The sequence below is a fragment of the Helobdella robusta genome, assembly GCF_000326865.2.
Source record: "Helobdella robusta unplaced genomic scaffold HELROscaffold_29, whole genome shotgun sequence".
Taxonomy (NCBI): domain Eukaryota; kingdom Metazoa; phylum Annelida; class Clitellata; order Rhynchobdellida; family Glossiphoniidae; genus Helobdella; species Helobdella robusta.
The window spans coordinates 542,134-567,115 of record NW_008704475.1 but is presented as its reverse complement, the minus strand read 5'-3'; the positions used below and the strand labels follow the sequence as shown (position 1 = coordinate 567,115).

The 24,982-nt window shown below is 34.2% G+C and overlaps 6 protein-coding genes across 6 annotated transcripts; 5 read left to right on the top strand and 1 right to left on the bottom strand.

The window, feature by feature from the left end:
• Positions 1-1,130: 1,130 nt before the first annotated feature.
• Positions 1,131-2,634, top strand: HELRODRAFT_174213 (hypothetical protein; the record flags this gene model as incomplete). Its single annotated transcript, XM_009020761.1, has 3 exons — positions 1,131-1,229; positions 1,468-2,428; positions 2,588-2,634. 3 exons carry the CDS (start codon positions 1,131-1,133, stop codon positions 2,632-2,634), a joined length of 1,107 nt encoding a protein of 368 aa, XP_009019009.1.
• A 1,063-nt stretch (positions 2,635-3,697) lies between these two features.
• On the top strand, positions 3,698-4,999 carry HELRODRAFT_174212 (hypothetical protein; the record flags this gene model as incomplete). Its single annotated transcript, XM_009020760.1, has 4 exons — positions 3,698-3,757; position 3,831; positions 4,084-4,380; positions 4,911-4,999. The coding sequence occupies 4 exons, from the start codon at positions 3,698-3,700 to the stop codon at positions 4,997-4,999; spliced, it is 447 nt and encodes a 148-aa protein (XP_009019008.1).
• Positions 5,000-6,284: 1,285 nt separating this feature from the next.
• Positions 6,285-11,935, top strand: HELRODRAFT_174211 (hypothetical protein; the record flags this gene model as incomplete). The annotated part of the gene is made up of 4 exons (XM_009020759.1): positions 6,285-7,061; positions 7,452-8,674; positions 8,933-11,253; positions 11,874-11,935. 4 exons carry the CDS (start codon positions 6,285-6,287, stop codon positions 11,933-11,935), a joined length of 4,383 nt encoding a protein of 1,460 aa, XP_009019007.1.
• Positions 11,936-13,911: 1,976 nt separating this feature from the next.
• Positions 13,912-14,790, top strand: HELRODRAFT_174210 (hypothetical protein; the record flags this gene model as incomplete). The annotated part of the gene is made up of 2 exons (XM_009020758.1): positions 13,912-14,299; positions 14,477-14,790. 2 exons carry the CDS (start codon positions 13,912-13,914, stop codon positions 14,788-14,790), a joined length of 702 nt encoding a protein of 233 aa, XP_009019006.1.
• A 109-nt stretch (positions 14,791-14,899) lies between these two features.
• Positions 14,900-16,015, top strand: HELRODRAFT_174209 (hypothetical protein; the record flags this gene model as incomplete). Its single annotated transcript, XM_009020757.1, has 1 exon — positions 14,900-16,015. The coding sequence occupies one exon, from the start codon at positions 14,900-14,902 to the stop codon at positions 16,013-16,015; it is 1,116 nt and encodes a 371-aa protein (XP_009019005.1).
• A 2,387-nt stretch (positions 16,016-18,402) lies between these two features.
• Positions 18,403-22,865, bottom strand: HELRODRAFT_174208 (hypothetical protein; the record flags this gene model as incomplete). The annotated part of the gene is made up of 2 exons (XM_009020756.1): positions 18,403-18,819; positions 22,824-22,865. The coding sequence occupies 2 exons, from the start codon at positions 22,863-22,865 to the stop codon at positions 18,403-18,405; spliced, it is 459 nt and encodes a 152-aa protein (XP_009019004.1).
• Positions 22,866-24,982: the final 2,117 nt, after the last annotated feature.

The window sequence follows — 24,982 nt, the reverse complement described above, 5'->3', positions numbered from 1 at the left end:
TAAATAGATGACATTTCAGAATAGATTTAATTAGAAATATTACATTTAGGAGAACTGTTTAAAGCCAAAAAAAACTGATTTCTTCAGACGAAATGGATGTCATTAACCTCAGCGGTCCTAGAAAAATTTAAAATAACTGTTGATTGACTTCGTTATTTTATGTTTTGAACCTCCAAAAAACTTTAAGAAGTAATTTTGATTATTTTTAAACTTTATCTTTCCAAATTTATTAACTGAACAACACTTTTATTAATAAATTGAATAAGTTATTTTAAAAATTAAACAAAATAATGTTTGCTCAAATAATGGTAACCTCGTATAGTCACATAAATAATATATTCATTGTTACAATTAATTCAAATTCTGGAGATGTGACGTTTTTTCCATTTTTTAAATGTTCATGTTTGTGTAATAATAAGCTTAATTTATTAAACAGGATAACTAAATTTCTTCCAACGCTTAGCACGCATTCATTGCGCTTATGTTTAAACAGTTTCAATTTGACACGCTTTGACTCAGACATGTTCTGCATCTGCACTGACTCAGACATGTTCTGCCTTTGATGGCAAGCAGTTACGCATTGCCTGCTCATCTTCTAGTATTACCTACAATCCACTTTGAAATTGTTGTTTTCTAATTGCATCTCTTAGTTAATGACAAAACGCAACAAACGTTTCAACTGAAAATTAAGTAATATTCTTGAATCTATGATTTAGAATGTTTTTTCGTTTATTTTCTAATAGACAGGTTTAGCTAGTTTAGCTATTCAATAAATTAGCAATTTAAGTTTTAATATAAATTAAGTATTTCTAAATGGGACTGTTTTGCCGCCTACTCAACATAGCAAAAATGTTTTGCATAAAATGGTCAATATAACAGTTAAATAAAAAATAGTGTTGCAAAGATTTTGTGAAATTTATTTTTGTAACAAGTTGTAGCACGTTGTTAAAATGGCACTGACATTTTTTTTTATAATACAATGGTTATTCTCGCCGACACAAATACATCATAATGACAATTTTCTTCATCATTTTCTTCTTCATTATAATATTTTTATTTGATCATCATTTGATAATCATATCATCATTTTTTTGTCATTTCATCATTATTCGTTCATAACCGCAGGAAATATGTACAGAATAACTTTGGAGCCGATATATAATTTGGATAAGAACAGGACTGAAGTGAGATGTCACCTGAGGAGGAAACCACCGCAAGTCGTCTACCAAGTACGATTACTTACAACACAGTTTTCTTATGAAATATTATTTTGGAGTATTTTCAATTTTTAAATCTAAATTTTTCTAAATTATTTATGCTAAATTTTTTATTTATAACTAATTTTTATTACAACTGTTGAATTTTTAAAAATAAGTAAATCAATAAAGAACTAATATTCTACTGTTGTCATAAAATTAACTAAAAATGTAATAAATAATAATTAAATGTTTTTATAATTTGACAAAGGTTTGGTTCTATGTAACTGTAAATTTTACTAACCTGAATGAACGGTTTGAGACTGAAAGAGTCAGCTACAAACAGGAAGAACCACAACCAACATTTGCAAAAAGTGATCCACCTCATGCGTCAAAATTTGATAACAACAAATATGATCCGAATATAAATCAGCAACCAATAAACAACGTGGCACATAAAGACATAAAACTCAGCAGAAAGGTTATAAATCATTTTGAATTCCTGCAAGTACAACATGATTGGGGATTGGACGGAGCATACGGTGACGTCGTACTCGTTGCTGATCTTGACCTCAGCAACCTTGCCAGCAGAAGTAGAAATGACCAGACAAATAACTTTAAGGTGCTCACCTTGAAAAATTTCATGAAAATGCAACAACAAAAATTTTTACATAAAAGACATAGCTATAAAAAGAACAATGACGAAGCCTACCTCGAAATCAACAAAAACGATCGTTCAAACTACAAGGACAAAAAGGATAATTCATTTTCAAGAGAGGATCGCACCATCGGAAACAACTCCACCAACGGTGGAAATGTGAGAATAAGAAAAGAGAAAAGTGATCGAAACGGATTTTCCAGCAGCAAGCAGCTGGCCGACAACGTGTACATTGCTGAGAACATTCACTTCAAGCAACCCTTCGCGTACAACACGCACAGCTGGGGACGGAGTGGTTGCCAGAAAAATAAAAAACATTTTGTTGGCTACGAAGAAAATGATGATGATGATGCCAGGGGTGATGAAGGTGATGTTGAGAAGGATGATGAGGAGAACGTAAATAGTGCAGCAGCTGAAGATGTACGTGACGACGATGATGATGATGATGATAATGACAAAAATGAAGGAATGAGTAGTGAACGGGTGAGTGTCTTGATTGATAGATCGTTTGATGGGATGGAGTACCTCTTCAAGTCGTTGCGTCATCCTCCCCACCTACGATTGTCCATTGCAGGTGAGTGATGATGATGATGATGATGATGACGATGATGATAACGAGGATGATGTGGTGATACTGTGGAGGATTGAAAAGACAATGCTAATGACAACTGTGTTGATGATAATAATGATGACGATCATGTCACTAATGATGATGATGATGACGATGATGAAGTCAACGCCGATATATACATGGTTAGTGACAGTGATGCTGGATGCTGATTTAAATTAAGACAACGTTAAAAAAGAAAGAGATGCAGCGGCGATGAAGTGAGGCTGAATATGGAAGACAATTTCAAAATGATGACATTAAAGGATTCTGTTAAACAGATGAAAAAGTTGAAAAGGTAGAATATGATCACGTGATGACCATAGAATAATGACCAAAATGATGGCCACAGTGATGACCATGGAATGACGACCATAGATTGATGACAATAGAGTGATGACCATAGAATAACTGCACTGATGACGTTACAATGGTGACAGTATGGAAAATTTTATAGAAACTTCTAAATGAGATTTAAGAATAATTCATTTATAATGCTAATGTTATACAAATAACTGTTCTGTTCATGTGCTTTCCCTACGTCTGTTGCTGCTGTAATGATCACGTTGTTGAGCTTCTTAAATTGAGTTGTTGTTGTGTTTGTTGATGTTTTGGTTGTTGTGGTTGTTGATGTTGTGGTTGTCGCTGATGTTGTGGTTGTTGTTGTTGTGTTTGTTGTTGTGGTTGTTGTTGTTTTCAGATTTTGTTAATATTATTTAATGTTGTTGTTGTGGACATTGTTAATGAAAGTTAATTTTATTTAAATGCTTAAATTTGTTGTTGATGTGTGAAGTTGTATGTTCGATTTGCACTGAACATCTCCCAAACAATCTCACTGCACGTTTGCAGCCCCGCATAGCTGACCAGTGGCCAACAACATCCTTCATAACTGGAAGTTTTTAAGCTGTCGGTAAACACGTTATAAAAACGAAGGACAGACTGGCAATATTTTCAGTGCAATAATTAAAGAACCTCATTCATCATGGTTTTTCACGTTTCCTGCCTTCTTTTACTTTGATGGGATGATATCATGTTGTTGTTGTTGATACTGATGATGACGATGAAATTATGATGAGGAGGGGGAAGAGGAAAAAATTTAATTTATTTCTCTTCATTTCTAATTATAACTGCTTTCTAGCGCAACTTACCAGTTACAAGAGCAAAATTACGGAGAAGATGATAGTGCAATTTTTATGTGTTGTATGAAATGTTCGGTGTTGTTGTCTTTTGGATGAAATGGTTGATAGTTGTGGTGGTGCTGGACTGCATCTTCAGATTTACGAGCTCCATCGCCGAGTTTGTTTACTTATTTGCAGGAGCACTCACACATAACACACCACACAATAATGACGTCATATTTATGCGTCAGGGTGAGCATATTTTTGCTAGCTTCCATTATTAATAAATGCTGTTTATTGCCGTTGTTATGATTATTAAATATTATTATAATTCCAACGGTAGCCTGTGTTTATTTCGCATCATTATTTTCTGAAATTGTTCACTGGATGTTGTTTATATTTCTGTCCTATTTATTGCTCTCTTGATGTCTATCGGACTTTTTGTTTTTTTTTAAATTGTTTCGAAAATGAGAACAACCTCATTGGTTGATATTAAAAACGCAGGATCGAAATCAGTGCTGCGGTGGTGGTTCGCGAAGCAGAACGTCACGCTGCTCGGAGACTCTTCACCCCCCATCCAACTCACCGTCGACCCCATCAACCACCCCCACTACGAACACCAGCATGACGAAGGGAAGGAGCAGGATGATGATAAGAAGAAGGAAGGTGGAAGTGTCGGTGATGAAACATTCAACCATGACGGCAACGAGGACCATGCGTTTCTCCAAAATGGTGATGATGATGAGGATGATAATGATCTCGGGAAGAAAAGTCATCTTTCTTACAATTTCACTGTATCAGGTAGTAATTGAATTAATTGTTTTTAATGCAATTTATTTATACACTTAAGACGCAAATAAGACAACTGGACGATTAAGATGGATTCAAGTGTTGCACGCACGTGACAGCTGGAACTGTTGCATCTTTTTGAACAACTTCACGATAAAGAATACACAATTTACGGTTATCAACGATGAAAGTTGATCAGGTTTGAATACACAACAAGCGTATGCAGACATTTTTAAAAAGATGCGTGCTCAGCTGGAAATTATCAGGAGACGTCACCAAAACCAGCAATCAAAGATGAAAATATAACTGCTGGCAGAAGTTATAACGGCATCAACTTTAATTAATTTGTGAGCTTCTAATCTATTGAGAGACAAGTATTTTGATGCTGAAAATTTCAATTGCAATTCAATTTCAATTTTCTCTGCGGGAAACCATTTTATGCACTTAACACATAAACGTTGCTGAGTTTTGATTAAAAATTGTTTCAATCTTTTTAATGTTAACAATAAATGTAACAACAACATTATCAATAACAACAACAGTGTCAACAACATTAACTCTATCAACAACAACAAAAAGCAGTTACAAAAGTATCAACAACAACACTCTCGACAACAACAGACTGCAATGAAACAACTTACATCTGTTGTAAAATAAAATTAAGTTTATGGAATTTCTGCTTGATTCTAACATTCATTTTTAATTTAATTGAATAATTTCCCATATTTCAAATTTTTATTTATTTTGCTTTTTATCCAAAATGGTCAGTTCCAACTTTTTCTCATACCTTATTTTATAAGAATTTTTAAAAAACAACATATAAAGAATCATTGTATCGGTATTATTGCATGGATAGCATATGAAGACAATGCCAATGTATCCATTATCAACGTACGAACGTACACAACACAATTGCATGAAATAGCGATGTATACAATGCCAGTGTACACAATGGCCGTGTATAGATTAATAAGGTGAAGAAAGAACGAACCATGAGAAGCAATCTTTTGAATGAATGTTGCTAATGAAATTCTTCTCACCGCCGGCCTCAAACATACATGCAAGCTTCCTTCTCAGGCTCTAATGCAATGATCACTACCTTTATTAATCTACGTGATAAGAGCAATGATGATAAAGATGATGATGACGATGACGACGACAGTGATGATAACTATTACAAGGAGGATCTTGATCTCGCTGAGAATATAAAGATAGGGTAAGGATGATTGCAGTGGTGAGGCCCTCATAACAAAGGTAATGACGATAATGACGGCGTTCGTCATCGTTCTGATCATCGTGGGCTCATTCATCATCGTAAAGATGAGTTCATATTTTAAAATTCTTATCTTTCTCGTGTCTCCCAACGGCGTAACATCGTCATCATCACCACCATTGTCGTCGTCATCATCATCATCGTCGTCGTCGTCAGCATCATCATCCATCGTAAAATTTATCAGCATCAACTTTGTAGCCATTATTTCCACGGAAACCTTCTCTTCGCAATGTTATATATGTCTGTGATAGGCAATTTCGTCATTCAAGTTAATTACTTTTTGAAAGTTCTCTGAAACTTCATCACTTGTCCTTATATGACCACGCAGTTGTCTCCTTACATCACATCAACATCGCTGGCTACCTCATACAACCACATAGTGGTCCTATATATTCACGTAGTTGTTCTTATATAATCAGAACACACAAAAATTCTGCCGCTAGCTTAGTTTTACGGATAACTTATTTTGTTCATTCTTCTTAACCATTTTTTTACTAAGCCGTACACTAAGATATTAATTGGTACTGCCACTGTCATGGTCAGCGAGATCGTAATCACGTGACCACTAACCAACATGACATCATCAACCCTCACAACTATCATCATTTCCATCACCCCGCCATTTTCTTCATAGCAATGAAAAATGATCACTATTGAATCTGCAGGTCAGCTGTCGGCATGTCCTGGCTACCTGAACCTCCTCATAAAGCACGCCTGCACGGGTCACGTCCTCACTCACCTCGACACCATCCTCACCTGCCCTCCAACTTTCAACATCGTTGTACTTTTGGAAGCCAGTCCGTCGCAAGCAAAGTCCCACAACGATCAGCAGAAAAACGACAGTGGGAGCAGCAACCAGGACCATCCGAGTCGAGCTTCCCACAGCAACAACAAATATTCTAAAACTAACGATCGTAAAGATTGTTGCAAACGGGCTGATGCGGAAGAGTTGGTCAGCAAGTTTGTCATCATTCTAGATGACTCCAAAAGTGCAATTGTGTATTTCGTGTTCAATCGCATCGTAGCAACTAATGCTTCCTTGCACTATGAGACTGACATCATCAAGGTGGGCAGTTACGATCCTTCCGATCCAGCCCAGGCCAACCACACTGCCGATGTCGCTGACGATTATTGCAAACATTATGGGGTCAATCATTTCATTGGCGAGGTCGTCAAAACGGAATTTAAAAATAAAAATGCGCAGTCACTGTTCGTTGATGGTCGGCGATCTAAAAGAAGCGAAAGTGAAACGTTTCTATTAGTTTGCATCGTCGTTTGTGCAGTTGGCCTGTACATTTGCTTGAAACTGGTCAACAATGTGAAGTTTGCAAGCGGTGCTGATAGCAAGAAAACAGAATTCGTTTCGATATTTGAGTATAAGAATGATGAGTCGAGATTGGAAGGGGATGTCATTCCCAACGTAAGCCACTGCCTGCCACATGATTGTTCACGGAATTCAAAATATCATTCACCATCATCGCAACAATTTGAACCAATGCCAGAACAAACTTTCCGTCAACAATCACATTTTCAAATTGAGCAAAATAATGATCTCCATATGAAAAAACAACTACAACACGAACAACAACAACAGCAACAACAACCACATCGTCATCAACAACAACAACCACATCGTCATCAACAACAACAACAACATGAACAACAACAACAACATCATCAACAACATCATCATCAACAACATCATCATCATCAACAACAACACCAACTTCTACAATATCAACAACAACATCAACAACCTCATTACCAACAACATCACAACAATCACGACCAACGCTTTTGTACACAACAGCAAGCTGTTGACGACAACACTTTTAATAATTACTCCCTCTACCTTGTCAACACCAATCAAACATTTAGACAAAATCACAGTAAAATACACAATATGTTCTGGAAAGACGCGGTCAACACCTCCATCTACAACTGCATTTCAGTTCCGAGTAACAACTATAAAAATATCCACAACAAAAGGAAAAGTGAGAATATTACAAAAAATATGAAGTCAATGCAGCGCACATCTTTTCAGAAGAGCTTCCTCGTCGTTTACGTATGCTTCAACATCGTGAAAGCTCTCTGCTTCACAATGTCTGCTCTCGTGTCCATCTTTTATTTGTGCACAGTAGTTAGCGATCATGAGTCAACAATGTCGGCCACATCTGCGACGATGAAGAAACCTCCCTCCCTTGCAGCAGCTGTCAGCTTCCTTGCTAGCGATGGCTCGCTTGATACCAATAAGAGTCTACATCGCTTTCGGAATGATGACAATAAAAGAAGTGTTGACGGCAAATTTATCATTGTTTCCGAGAAAAAAATGAAAAAAATTAATTTCAGTGTGTTGCATCGACACAGCAGTAATAATTATGAAAGTAGCTTAAGTGAAGTTAAAAAGAATTTTTTTAATTTGAACTGTTTGAATTTGGCAAGAAAAAAATCGTTAAATGTTTATTTCAAGTTATTAATGAAATTATTTCCGAAAGAATGCAGCAGCAGTTTTACTCTTCGTGGTGTCCTTAACAGATTGTCAGAAAAAATGACAGTCATCGAACGGAAGATGAAGTATTTTGTTCTGCGAGAAGTTAATTACATCAAGCAGAATGTCTGCCGCTCAAAAAGTATTAGATCACTTTTCTTAGATAACGTCAAAGAACTTTTTATTCAACCAGCCTTCCTTATTAGTGATCGCCAACATAATAAGCGCCACTTCTTTAAACAACTGGAACGGAATAAGCAGAATCAACAACTCCAACAACAACAACAACAACATAAACAACAATTTTCTTATCAGTATCAGCATCTACAATATGAAAGCACCACCCTCAGAAATAACATTCTTCTGCAAAAAAGTAACAACGGAAGTATTGATGAAGATGATGATGTTGATAATGTAAACAAAAAAGACGATGATAATGATAATGATGATGAAAAAAAAAATTATGTTGGGGGAATACTTCATTGGCCTGATGTTGATGAGGCAGTGATGTCGCTGGATCGATTGATTTGTCTTAAAATTCAAAAGTTAGTTAACGGCAAAAACGTTAAAATTTGGTTATATCTAATTATAACAGTTGCAAAATGTTTTAGCATCATTGAAAACTTATGTTGAGCAAAACATAATTTTTATAAAATTTTCAATCAATCGTGTTTTTTAATAATTTTGCTTTTATTATCATTTTGAAGTAAATATTTGTCATAGTTGCAAAAGCTTCATTAGAAAATGATCGTTATCATAAAATTTCAATAGCAAAATAATTTTAAATATTTAACTTCCAACAGATTAATGTTCGGACTCCATTCCGTGGCTTCGGTTTTCACACGGAGACCGTTGCATGATGGAGCGGGCGACGAGCGACCGGCGGAAACATTAATTAGAAGTACATTGAATTCTGTCGCCAGCAACAAAGCAACAACAACCGACACATCGACCGGAACAGAACGAATGATTAAAACATCAACAAATAATAATAACAAACAGAACGTGAATACAGAATGTCGCCGTACAAAATGGTTTTGCGATGAAAATTTACTACTCGCTGGCATGCTGTGCCCACCTGAATTTTTCTCTCTGTTGCTAAGCACTTCTTATAAATTCAAACATGTTCCCAGCGCCTTTCTTGATAACAGTGCTCGTCAATTAGGCACGAATATTCATAAAAATTATTTACATAATGGAATGCTGACAACATTTCGTCAGAACTACAGCAGCAAGGATGCACGTGATCTTGATAATGATGATGACAATGGTGGTGATGAAGAAAATGATGGTCATGATGATGAAGATGATGATTATTATGTTGGTGATGGACATCTTTGTAGGGATGATGTAGAAGATGACGTTGTTGTTGATGACAAAAATCATCGCGACATCAGTCATGATGACGTTGATGACAATGTCATCGAAAATCATTCTATCGAAACTAGTTTTAATGAACAAGACAGGAAACAATTTTTGAAAAAAAAATTCAAAAAATATAGTGAACACAACGCAGACAACTTCAACACTTACAAATCTAATAAAATCAATAACTCTTTCCACGCTTCCAACTGTCAGACGCCGTTCAATGAAATTTTCGAGAAAAGAACGATAATTTGGTTTGCTGTTTTATTCACCACGCTTGACTTCTTAGTTTTATTTTACAATCTGCACAAAGTCTACAGGACCGTAACCAATTTGATTCGATGCAAGGCCAAAAGAGAACAAAAATTTTACGTTGAGACTAATCAAATTTCCACCAACACATCATCCGGCGCAATTTACAGCAATTGGAGTTTAGTGGAAAACGTAGTGCCGTCTCTCTGCGTGCCTCGCCCCAGCGAAACCTGCACAGATTATCCCTTTACTGAGGACAGTTTCAACCAAAAAAATGACATCGGGCACAATTTAATCTCCAATTGGTCGGATGATGCTGGAACTTCTTCACACTTTCCAAAGTTGTCTCTTATATCCTCTTCCTCGTCGCTGCCAACATTGCACGAGCCGACAATCCAACATTCAACCTTGCAACAATCGCCATCATGTTTACAACGTTTTAGTAAACAAATCGCCCAACATAATGAAAAGAACTTGCATGTTTGCAACCATGTTGATGAAAACAATTTTATGCTGCTACATTCGAATTTCAAATTGTTTTGTTTACAAGAAAAAACTTACAAAAAGTTCATTGAGTACAAGCCTCATTTCTACCCCAGTTCCACATTTACTTTCACTGACGTATACAACAATCAAATATCCTGCAAAAACATCAACAGCAATAAATATAACGTTGATATTAATAACAGAGCGCAAAATATTGACGGTGATAACAAAGTTCAAAAAGATCCCATGATAACAAACTCGCAGAAAGGTTTTTCGCCACCCCCACACCAACAACTACTACTGTGCCATCATGCACTTCAACATGAACAATCACTCTCGCGAACACCGCTCCAACCACTACAAGCGCCTCAAAAAGAACAACAGCATGAACAAACATGTAAAGCACAAGCAACACAACTAGATAAATGCCATCTGCAACAACATCCATTCTATTTTGTGAGGCAACGAAACAACCGGCATACGAGGAAGGAGCGTAAGAAGAGATGCGTGTACTACACGATTTTAATTTTGCATGCTTTCTTCGATATTGCAATGCTGACTTGCAGGTTTAGGAACCTTCTCGTCGCATTGTGTCTGCTCTTGTTAGTCTGGGTGTTGTACGACAGCATGAGAGTGTTTGTGGCGGAGTCCAGCCTGAAGAAGTTATTAACGCCGTGCACGCCCACAACGAGCAGGCTGGCTGCTGCTGGCGACCACGTTTTCAAATCAACTACTTCCGACTCATTCGACACAATGGTTAATGAAATTAAACGGAGGCTGGTACGAGACGATTGTGATGATGACGATGTTCAAACAGATGATGATGATGTTGATATTGGGGGTGAAGACGACGATGATGAAAATGCTATTGGTGGTGAAGGTAATGATAATAATAACCACGGTGAAAGTTGTAGCAACAATTTAATTCATGGTGCCGATTATTTTCACTTGAAAAAAGTTTGCTACAAAAACAAGAAATGCTTGAACGCGATCAACAAATTTCTATTTCTCCCAAATGAAGGTAAAATTAAAATTGATGGATTTCATTTGTTATATGTTTTATGTTATTTCATGTTTCGTCTGTGTTTAATTATATTTCTCCTTTTTTCACGTGTTTATTTGATGTGATAAAAATAATAAGCCTTGATAATAACGATTAAAAGTTTCAATCATAAATTCTGACATGTTTAACAAATGTGATATAAGTAATAAGATTTTCACGATTTAAAATTTCATAATTTGTGAGCTGATGTGTATTCTCATGCAATCATTTAGAAATATTACTTTTTTTACTTGTCCATTGCCACTTATGCAGTTTGATCTCTTTTATTTAATTATTGGCTTCTCACGACGTAAGAGGAATGAAAAATAATGGAAATTTATTCATTTGCTCCGTGCGTTTCTTGGTAACTAGCTTGGAGTGCACACGTTAGAATATCATATAATAATGAACCGTGACCTGAATGCAGAAAGGTGCAAAGACTTTTGAAGAGGTCAGTAATGGAATGCCGCAATAATTTCATATGCACCAGATGTCTATCGCTCTCTGGGATGAAATATTTTTTAAAATGAGATAAACGAATTGCTTTCCCTTGCAAAGTGCTCTAAATGTTTTATTGTTGTTTATTTATCAATTTTCAGGAAAGTGTTTGAAGCAGCAGTTAATAAGTTCAAAAATAAGTCCAGCAATGGTGGTGAAGTAAATAATAAGATTATGCTGAATTCTGAGTAAAAGGTTGTTTAACTTATAAGCTGGGAATTGTTTCAAAATAATCATCATCAATTCAGTTGGAAAGTAGTAAAATAGAAAAAGGTCCTTCATCCGTGTTAATATATATATGTTATGTATGTATGTGTGTGTATGCTGGAAGGAGACCATGTTTTATACAATGTTGTATAAATTTTACCGAATTGTTAGCATTAATCAATTTAAAGTTTGTTGTTTCAATTTTTTCTTGTTAAAATTTCCTGGAAATTGTTCAATTTATTGAAAATAGATATTGAAAATAGAAATATCATTCAAGTTCATCATACAAATTTAATAAAACTGTTGTTATCCAAATTCATCATGCAGATAGGCCTTATTTCGATTTTTCACAAATCATCTTCACTGCAGCTCTCAACAACCATAACACGATATAATGAATTTCAATATCGAGCTTGAAAGTGAAAATTCATTGCTATTTCAGGATGTTTTGGTAACGCATGACGATCAATGATTTACGATGCTGTATACTCAATGCAACAAATAACAAATAATGCTTAAATGGGTTAAGCGAATGCGCGGAACAACTCAAAAGAAGTACAATAAAATTCTTTTGTTAACCGTGCATTCACGCATTCCTCCTCAACTGAGGATCGCAATACGGAACTGAAAAGAATTATTAATCTACTAGTATGCAATGATTGCAAAACATCATCCATTGAGGACACCAATCAACAAAAACTACAGCGAAATAGCAATATATTCAAAAACAACAATGACAACGACATAATCATATATTACAGAAATCATATGTCAACGGCACATAAAATTGACGAAATCGTCCTCAAAAAAATCATGAAAAGAAACGTGACACCAATCAAAAAATACTAATAAAATAAAACTCAGTATATACTACAATAATTGTAATAATAATGTCATTTTATATAGCGCCATGGCAAGCGACTGAGGCGCATTATCATCATTACAACAAACACACGGTGCATAAATGCACGTGAATCAATGCATCACACACTTTTGCATGTGATAGGCGGGGATCTTTTTTGCATTCGAACCCGGACACTGCATCAACTACGCCAGGCACCTTAGCCATTACACCATCGCGCCGCCCATGTAAGACATCACATTTGGTCTTTAAGAACAACTGCACTCCTAAAGACGATTATACTTTGAGGCGTTATCATGTAATATATGAATTTAAATGCCCTATTGACGACTGTGCGGGTCAACGACCACTTCATTACCAAGACGTTTCACAATGCATACACAAATTCACAATGCATGCATCAAATCAACACATGCAGCTCCAATAGCCCGCCTAATTCCTGACAACAACACAAAAATAATTTATCAAAACACCAACACGATACATCTAAAAATTGTAGAAGCTGTCTTAATAGATATCAATACACCTAAAAAAATCCAACAAAGAATGATTACATCATTACCAACTCCACGCCTTATTACTAACTTTAATAAAAATAAATCGAAGTGCTGGAGATGTTTGAAAAATCGAAATAGGTTCTATACACTCGAGAATGAATAGGAAAACTGTATATTATTCTAACTTTAATAAAATAATTAATGACGAAAAGGATTTGGTTATAAATATTGAGAAATGTAATAAAAACTATCCAACACTAAAAATTCGGTAGATTTTATGTAATTTATTTATGTTGGTAGTACTGAAATATAAATATGTATGTACAGTACATATATATTTGTATGTTAGTTTATATATATATATATATATATATATGTATTATATATGTGTATGTGTATATATGGTTATAATAATAACCATATATACAGATAGATACACTTCACACATATGTATGTATGTATCAACATTGATGTATGTATGTATGTATGTATGTATGTATGTATGTATGAATGTATGTATGTATGTATATATGTATGTATGTATGTATGTTTGTTTGTATGTATGTAGGTATAATGGCGAGGTCGCTTGTAAACAACGAGCTCTTGTATTTTATTGAAAATAATTGGAATTTGGTTGAAAATGACTCATTCATTAATAATATTGTTAAGTTCTACAGTCATGAGGACATTGTTAATGCAATAAAAGCGTTGAAAATTGAAATGAATAATTTAAAAATTGACAAAATTGATAAACTATCTTTGCACGGGAATATGAAAATTGATAAAATGCTCGAATGCATTTCTGTTGTAAAATTTTTGAAAGATAACAAATACTGGCACAAATGTTTGGTTTTTGTAAGTTCCAACTTGAACAAAATTCCCAGGGTTGAAAATTTGCTGAAATTCAGCTTTAAAGCCATTAAACGTGAATTAATGGAAATATTACATAAACAACAAACAGGTAGTTATTTCAACAACGCACGATTCACGCACTGCACAACTAACAGCTGTAAAAAGTAAATTAAACTCATTGGCAAAACTACGGTACACAAATGTTTCAAACAAAGACTAATACACAAGTTTTGTAAATGTTAAAAATGCAAGTAGTATAAATAATTTAAACAAAAAATAAACTCAGATGTAACTACTATGAACACTGTAAATAGCACGCTAACCCACAGCGAGCAACATCTACCTGGAATTTTGTGGTCGGAAGTCGTGTCGTCACCCATTGAAGATGAACAGTTCACGCTGGTGAAGCGTCACAGCAAACAACCTCGTTTGAATGTTTCGTTGGAGGGAGTGAACAACGGCGAACCTTCTTCCGTCAACGTCATCGAAAACTACGCAGTCGTCAACTCAGTCAAAAAAACAACAACAAAAGTAATCGGCAAAAAAGTCATTGATAATTGCAAATTAATGGCCAGACAAAAATTTAGTCAAAAAATCTGATTTTTAATGTAAGTAAATGTCATCGGAGAGATGTTGTTGAATTCTTGACATCCGTCGGAATTAACGTCATAAGTTATAAAATTTGGACACAGATGAGCAAGAATCAACGATGTTTAGAGTCTGCATCGACAGTTCAAATGCAGCGGTGATGAAGGATCCTGAAATAATGCCAAAAATATTATTGTTCGTGAATGGCGCTTCAATCAGAAGAAACCTGATGAGGTCAATGCCCAAAATGGTTAGCGCAATTTTTGATTATCAACTTGATAACAATGAAGAACATCTGTCACAAAATTCCACTATGTTTGATGATGCGAAATCTGTGAACGCTACATATCATTCTATTATTTCTGATAAGATAAATGTCTGCCCAATGTTAAAAGTCATGCATTTAAATATAAGAAATCTTATAAACAAAATCGATGAACTGCATGACTTTTTATCAAACTTTTCTTTTAAATTTGATGTCGTTGCAATGTCGGAGACCTGGTTAAATGACGAGAGTAGTATTGAAATTGATGAGTACCAATTTGTTGGAAGAAATCGCTGCGGTAAGCGTGGAGGAGGTGTTGGTTTTTATGTAGAGACTGGATGTTTGTTCAAGATTAGAAAAGATCTAAATGCTATTGGTTGCAAAAAGTTTGAAATGTTTTCAATTGAAATAATTAGAAAAAACAAAAATTCGATTTTGATAGTTTCCTATCGACCTCCTTTTCAAAATCCAAATTATTATCTCGACCAATTAGAACAGGTGTTACATGCAGCAAGTAAAGAAAATAAATTTATCTGTTTATTGGGAGACTTTAACATCAACTTATCTTCCGCAAACGAAGACAGTAATAGAACAAATTTGTTAAATCTCGCATCAAGTTACAATTTGTCTCCACTCATCACAATTCCAACAAGAACCAGCATCAACAAGCAATCAGTAATAGACAACATTTTTGTGAATCGTCTAAAACCATTAAAACTAAGTGGCGTATTGTTATGCGACCTATCTGATCATTTTCCGATCTTCGCATTATTCGAAGAGGCAGATAAAAGTAATGGTGTAAATGGTTCAACAAAAATGAAGTTTTCATTTTTAGCAGATCGCCTGCATAGATTGAATGAGTGCTTGCAATCTTTAGACTGGTGTCAAGTACTTGAATGTTTTGATACAGATATGGGCTTCGAGCTATTAATCAAAAATTTCGAACTTGTTTTTATGATGTCTGCGTTTTAAATTCACATAATAAAAAAATGAAACTGGCGAAAACAAAACCATGGTTCACTGGAGAAATTAAAAAATTAATAAAAAAAAAATTGCTAATCAAAACTTATTTGAAAAATCCATCGCCAGAAAAATTGTCAAAGTTTAAAACGTTAAGTCAGTTTTGTACGAAAATAGAAAACAAATTGAAGCGCAAATATTACATGGATCAAATCGAGCAAAATAATAATAATAGTGAAAAAACTTGGTCAATAATAAAGGAAATTTGAAAAATATCTACCAGTCATAAATCTAAATCTCAGTTAACTTCAAACGAACAGATTATTGAAAACCCTGCAAATTTTTGAATGAATATTTTGTCAACATAGCTCCAAATTTGCTCAATTCATTTTAAACAGACAAACAATGGAAAACTTTTCTTCGCGACAAAACATCAAATTCATTTTTTGTCTCTGCAGATGAGATAATTTCCACAAACAAATTGCTGATACCAAAGTCGTCTAGCGGTTGGGATGATAATCCAACAAAAAATGTAACATCAACAATTCCCTCCACCGCGCAGGTCCTTGAACACATCATCAACCTTTCCTTCACAACCGGTGTTTTTCCAAAGCGCCTCAAAATATCCAAAATCATACCAATACAAATACAGAAAGTTACTGGTAATAATGATGTTTCTCACTTTCGACCAATTTCACTTGTGCCAGCATTTTCAAAAGTATTTGAAAAAATTATGCACGGGAGAATAATTTCGTTTTTACAAAAAAATAATATTATTTCAAATTACCAGTTTGGGTTTCGAGACAAACATTCAACAGAACTGGCCATCATCAAACTGATAAGAAAAATTGGTAATGTAGCGGAGAAAAAACATTTCATTGTAGGGTTAGCCTCGATCTGTCGAAGGCATTTGACTGTATCGATCACGACATCCTGCTAAGCAAGCTTGAGCACTACGGTATAAGAGGTATCACATTGAAATGGTTCAGGAGTTATCTGTCTGGAAGAAATCAGTTTGTTTGTTGGTTAAATGAAAATTCAACATTACGACACAATGGTGTCGGGGTTTCTCAAGGAAGCATCTTAGGACCACTGCTATTCATCATCTTCATCAACGATCTACCAGATGCAACCGACTACTTCGACTACGTTTGCTTTGCTGACGACACCAACATTTTCGGAAGCGGGATTAACATTGATGATGTTATCGATCGAACCAACGCTGAAATAAAACACGTTGTCAAATGGTTCAACTCCAATAAACTGACTATAAACATTTCAAAAACGCAATTGATTGTCTTCGAACCAGTGCAATATTTAAATTATAAAGAACCGTATAAAATCACAATCAACAACCAAAAAATAATCGAGAGTAAAACAATAAAATTTTTAGGAGTTTTATTAGATCAGAAACTAACTTTCAAACCCCATGTCAATTACGTTTCAAACAAATTAGCGAAATCTATCGGAATAATGAACAGAATAAAATTTTACTTTCCGAAAAAATTCTTGAACATGATCTATAACGCCATTTGTCTGCCTCACGTGACGTACAGCAATGTTGTTTGGGCCAGTGCGTATCAAACGACCACCAACCCCGTCAAGATGCTGATGAAGAAGGCAATGAGGGTCATTACGTTATCCAGGAAGCAAACGCCACCAACAATTTAAACTTTGACAAATTAAATCTTTATTTTGTGGTAAATTTTGGTTTCAAGCAACTTACAAATAGGCTCCCATCAATTTTTAATAATTATTTCATCTTTAATAAAAGTTCTAGACAAGTTAAGTACTTATTATCAAATAAATCAAAGACAAATATTCTGTATTCGCATCTTGTATGTAAGGGTCCTAGAGTGTGGAATCAAATTTTGAAAGATGGTTTTTGTTATGAAAATTTGTCTGCAATCTTTAAAAAAAAATTAAAACTGTTTTTGTTGTTGAATCACCAATGACCAACCGTAAATCAATATAGATATGGAGATCTATTTTTCATTTTTTATTTGCGCCTTGATTGCCATTGTTTAGTTCACATTTCTGTTTAGCTTTTAGAACATTGCTTAAATATATAGATAACTATGCAATGTCTATTTAGTGTTTTTCTGGATAGATACCAAACATTATTCTAAATTAACCACTAAACCACTGTACTAACATACTTACATTTTGTCATCTATTCGTTTTGTTTGAACTTAGAACATTTTTGGCTAGGTGGCCATACTAGATGAATTTTATATAAATTCTATTATGGTCATTCTGCTTTTTTTGATTTTCAGTTTTGAGAAGCAAATAAAATTTTTGTTTCGTTTTGTTTCGTATGTATGTAAAAACAAAATCAGCGATTAGTGACACTAAACAGTCAAACATCTGAATAAAATCGGTTAACAATTGATATCTCGTCATTCGCTCACGTCGGCGTTTAATTGAACATTTTCGGTAACACAGACGCGCAAGAACTTTTGCAGCAAACAAGAGATATGATTCATGGCGAAAAATAGCTCTCTGCTGTCATCGGATTTGACACATGATTTTGCAAATATTTTTAAAAAATTTGGAAGTGTTGTTGTCCATCGGGCCAAGAACCTCGATGCAAACAGATAAAAAATCCATTGAGGGGGCAGAGCACCATCATATTTTTTAATCTTTTTATCCAATGCCCTGGTTGCGGCCAAACCAATTTCCTTGCTGGTTATGTGCACGTACCGTTCCCACGCCAGGCACCTACCGGCTCTCCAAGGAATCAATGTGCAGACATCCGAGCGTTTTTCATCCAGCGAGGAAATTCCCGAGGGCTTTTTAAGAACGGATATTGAAGCCTTGGAGAAAAGCCGGCAGATGTAATCATTTAATGCGGACTGACGACCGCCACCCAAACGACAGACCAGGCCGTGGTGACCGAGTTCGTTAGCCTCCGCACCGCACCTACAAAGATATTTTTGGTGGACCGTTAAACCCAGACGAAAACCAATGGCCATCCTGACCGTCTCATCATCCAATCGGGTACCCACCGATGAGTTGGGCCAAAATATCAACTAACCGCAGCTCGCGTCACGACGCGGCCAGCAGATGAGCCGAAGTTGCATCGTCGGGACTGGAGGACAACAAAAATTGAAAAGTTGTTTTGTATGCCTCTTCCAGCATCTGAGCTTGAAAACGTTTTGCTCGGTCCGGTGATGCTGGTGGGGTATCAAGATTCGTGAAAGATCGCCGGAGCAGGGTAGACTGCAGGTCGAGCGTGGCAGCGGCAGATGATTTGTAAACTATTGGTGCTAGCTGAACCACGCTTAACAACCCCAGTCCCCCAAACCGAACATGTATGTATGTATGTATGTATGTATGTATGTATGTATGTATGTATGTATGTATGTATGTATGTATGTATGTATGCATGCATGTATGTATGTATGTATGTATTATTATTATTATTATTATTATTATTATTATTATTATTATTATTATTATTATTATTATTGCAAGTCAATTTTTACAGCGCTAATTACAAAAACAATTTCAAAAGCACTCTCTAAAATAAATGAACAAACAAAACATTAATCAAACGAAGACAAAGACACTGTTAATTCTGCAAAAATAAATGAGTCTTCAGCTTCTTTTTAAACAAAAACAATGATAGATCTGGTCTTCTTAGAAACTGCAATATTGCGTGATCCGGTCTGTAAATTCGTTCTCGGCATAACCAGGAGGTTCATGTCATTTGATCTCAACTGGGAACCCAACACAGATGTTTTTCTGATGAACATGTCTGCCAAATACTGTGGTGCTAAACCATGTAATGACCGAAACGTTAAGACAGCAATTTTGAAAATTATTCTTTTTTCAATTTTTAGCCAGTGTAGGTCATTCAAGATTGAAGTCACGTGATCGAACTTCAGTTTTTTGTGACAAATTTTGCAGCTTGATTTTGAATAGACTGAAGTACAGCTATTGACTTGTCAGGTATTTTAAAGTATAAGCTGTTACAATAATCTAATCTGGATGTAATAAAAGCATGTACCAGTGTTTCCATGGCAGATCTTTTCAAATAGTGTCGAATCTTGTACAATTTTCTGAGATTTGATCTTTCATTGAGAGCCTGCTATTTAACCATACCCCCAAATTTAAGGCTGTAGAAGCAAATGATACTTCAACGTCACCAACTTCAACCGAGTTTATATTAAGTCTTAAACAACTGCTGCCATGTACCGACAGGGAGCATCTGAGTTTTATCCCGGTTCAACCTCAAGGAATTGCTCAACATCCAACGTTCAATCTCCATCAAACAAGTTTATCAATCTCGGGCTGGAATGTCTCTGGATGACCTGTAGCAACTATCTGTATGTCATCTGCATACGCATGACCAACAAGTCCATGCGACATTATTATTTTAATTATATCCGATGTAAAGAGTAAAAACAAAACTGGTCCTAGCACTGATCCCTGAGGAACACCCGTTGTTACCCTCTTGACAGCCGATAAGACTTTTCTAAACAAAACCTGCTGAGTTCTACCCGCTAGATATGATTCAAACCAGGCGAGTACCGTTCCTGAAACTCCAAAATTATTCTGCAATTTTACCAAAAGCCTGTTATGATTAACGCGGTCAAAAGCGGAAGACATGTTGAGAAAGGTGAGTAATGATATCTTCCGATCATCCATGCCTGCAAACATGTTTGACAATACATGAAGCAATGCAGTTTCAGTTGAATGCTAGCATCTGTAGGCCGATCGGTTGAGTGGCATTAAATTTTTCGTCGTTAAATAATTCATCAGGAAACCAATTTGTTAAAATTAATTGATAATTAGAACTTTTGTATGGACCAAGTGTAATTGAGTTTTTTACATGAATGGGTAGTATCTAATAAGTTCCAGAGACGACAAGAAACATGGAGAACCGAATTAATTAATAAACGTGTGCAAAAAAGTTTTGGATAATAAAAGTCAACGTTTACCTCAGAACTATGGAAAGTTGACTATTTGAATCATTAAATTGATGACGAAATGAAAAACAAAAACCTAATCTAAATAATTTATTTAAAAATATCAAAGTATTGAAAATGAGTAATTGATAAATTTTTAAAATATTGAAAGAGAACCATGAATGAAATTTAGTAAAGCCTAACAATATACAGATAGAAGAGTTTGACAAAGATTTAAAATAATAATGTTGAATTTTGCGCTTATTTTCCAAACAACAATACAGGTATGTAAAAAAACATTAAAATAGAATTATATAATGTGAGTAAAATAGTTCAAGAAATGTAGATCTTAATCGGTATATTAAGCACAAATATTTTAAAATTCTATGTGAAATGAATTGAATGTGATGTGATTATTACCATGATAAATTACTAGAGATAACATCACTTAAAAATGAGCAATACTAATTTAATTTTTTCCTTTATTATTTTAAGAAACTCTTTTTAATTTTACTTCAATCGTCTATAGGAATGTGTTTATTCACGGTTGAGGAGTGTAATTAGCCACTTTAACATTTTAAATAATAAAATGTCCCTTAAGATCTTGTTCACCAAAAAATTTTATTTTGTTTGTTTCTGTCACTAAAAAGACATGGGTGAGTGACACATTGCAAATTATCTTGTTGCAGTTTACAACAATCGCTTACTTACGGTGGCAGCCATTCATCAGATCGCTCCCAACACGCGGCTTCGCTTGAACGCTTTGCAACAAATGCGAGTGGCACTCGCTCAATTAAACAGAGATACATTATTTTTGCATCGTGTGCTTCTTATTTCTCTATTGTACCGTATGATTACTTTGATTAAGTTTTGTCATTACGTGTAATCAAAAGTTTTAAATTTCACCAAATAAATTGTTCTCTGTTCTATTAATAATTATAAGGAGCGTAGTGCAATTTTTCTTACACCGCATAGGGTGAAAATCAATATCTTCGTCTGTTAGGTAACGGTTGCCACGAGATAACTCCGAACAATTAACTTGATCGCAAATAACGATCAATTTTTGAAACTTTGGAAGATATAAATAGTGTTTGGCTGTTAAAATTAAATTATATTAAAAAATATTAGTTGTTTCAATCAATCAACCAAGGTGCCTCTTTTCGTCGGTAAAAATGAAGTTCATTTCGTTCCATTCAATATTTTTTAATTTAAATATTGTATTATTTGTTAAAATGTAAGTCTATAAAAGAATAGGGTATTTAAAAGCTTTAAAAATATTTTATCGTTTTATTTTTTATATTATTTCACAACTTAAGTTCTTCATAGTTTGTTATTTTCTGTTGAGAATTTATTTTTACTCAAAGGATAGGTTTGTACATCTCTACAATAACGAAAACGATCAAATTTTTGGAATGATCGTGTTCAGATGATTGTGTGATTGTAAAAAGTCTTTTCTATGTTATTTATGAAACAGAGATGAGTTGCAAGCCATTGATAGACACCTATAATTACTGTATACATATTTGTTCATTTGGATTTTATAAAAATTTCAACTTAAAAAAAAAATTTCATTATATGTTTTTTTTAGATTTGCTGTTTAATAACTCTTTTGTGTCACAAAAAATTCATATCTTTTGACATCCATGTTTTGTTAAAAAACATGAATGTTATATTGGATAATAAAGATTGGTGGTGAATTTTGATCCTACTTTGTTTGGTCACATTTTTTCTAGAAAAACGTCAACAACTGTTCTCAAACATGCAAACAACATTTGCATTGTTCAGTTATTTTCATTGTAATGACACTCTACAGTAATTAAATATCTTCTTTGTTGTGTTTAACATTACTTAAATGAAATGAGATTCATTGGATTAGTTGGAAATCCCTGTCACCAATGAAACGCAACCTGTTGAATTGAAACATTGACGTAAGAAAAATTCCCATCCATGTTTCTCAGTTTTCTGTCTAACTTTTTGAAGCGTCTACAGAATTAGCTTTAAAATTTGTGTTCAGGTTAACTTAAGAATTTTTAAAAACGTTTTTAGAGTGAAAAGCGTAAACACCATAAAAATATTATTAAGAATGAGAAAAATAATATTAATAATAACATCATCATCTACGTTATGCATAAGTTTACTGTTCATTGATATTAATCCTATCCTCATCATGATCATCATCATCATATTTTAATTTAAGATCATCATCAGCAATATCACATCATCAACAAAATCTCTCGACACCAAATGATCACATCACTTCGATCGATCATACATTTAATAGCTGATCTCAAATACGTATTAATCATTTCTCTTCTTACAACCCACTGCTTATATTTTTCTGTTGAAAATAAATTTTCATATCTAGCAAGGTATATATTTATATTTATATACAGTAATTTATGAAATCTACAGAATTTCTAGCGTTGGATAGATTTTTAATACATTTCTCAATATTTCGGACAAAATTCTTGTCATTATTTATTTTATTAACGTTAGTAGAATAGTATACAGTTTTCCAATTCATTTTTGAGTGTAGAGGACCTATTTTGATTTTTCAATCATCTTCAGCACATGTTGAAGTTTATATAGAGAATTTGTATAACCCAGTACTTGTAGCAGTTTATATAAGGAATTTGTAAAACCCAGGCCTATATAGGTTATATAAATATATATATGTATATACATATAACCTATATATATATATATAATAAATAATGAATATTTCAAAGTTTTACAATTTTCTTCGTGAACAAAGTGTTCTTATTCTGGTTTGTCCCGTCCGTTAATAATATCTTTTTTTGGTTCAATCTCTTGAGTTAGGGAAAAAATTTTTAAGCGAAAAATTTATTGGGCAAATGTTCCATATCTCAGCGAAAACTTTTTTGCACGAATCTTCATCGTTCGGGCGAACCATCGTTCGGGCGAATATATACTGTATTTAGAACCGAGGTTTACTTTTATGCAAATATCATTGAAGGTAATTGCCCATTTTGCATTTGGTTAGCCTCACCATGCCCACTGTTTTAAATAAATACAAATTTAATAAATTCAGATGTGTTGAGTGTTTAATAAAGAAAGCCATTGATACAAAATGGGCAATTATCTTCAATGATGTTTGCATATATATATATACGTATATTTTTAGAAACTTTTTTAAACGTATTAAATAAAGCCAAAAAAGCTGAACTTCTTCAATTTAAATTCCTGAAATTTTAAACAATTGTGACAAAAAAGATTTTATTTGCGGTTAAACACGTATTTAATAAGGATCGGAAGAGATCTTTCCAACATTTGTTAGCTTATATAGTGAACAAATGTGTAATTGGATAGACATTTTTACAATTCAACAAAAAAATTTGGAAAGCGTAAAAGTCGCCATTTTTAGGCGCTTGATAGCCGCAAGAATTTTTTTAATAATATTTGGAGAAATGTACCACATCTGACTGTCAAAATAAACAAAGCCAGAATGTGGAAAACGTAAAATGAGTTCAAGCTGTAGTTAGTTCTTGTAAAAAAATATTACAGGTCCACAAATCTTAAACTTCAAATGCTGTACCAGTTAATAATTCGTAAAAAAAATAAAAGCAACAGATAGTGATTCGGAGACTGAAAAATTCATTTTGGTTGGGTTATGTATAAAAAATTGGTCATCAACGTATATTAAATTTGAAACAAAATTGTTGTCGGCTCGTGCGCCAGACCGAAAAATCATTGCTCTGGGGTAACAGCCTTTCCGCGGCGGAGTCAATCGAAGCAACGAGATGATTTCCGAATGAGGATTCAACAAATTTACTCAATGCAATTCCACTGTAATGGCATTCGAAACAAAAAAAATGAGCTAGATCATCCTCTCAACCAACAACATCTTTTGACATTTGTAGCGTTTTAACTGTGACTAAAATTAAGATTTTGTTGTAATTTTTAAAAGCGCTTTTGATATTATATTAAATATATATATATAAACTTGATTAAGTATTTTGCCCATTTTGCGTTGATTAGTTTTTAACCAATAGATTCAACATTTCGTATTTGGGTTAAATCATATTTATTAAACAGTTGTGTCATA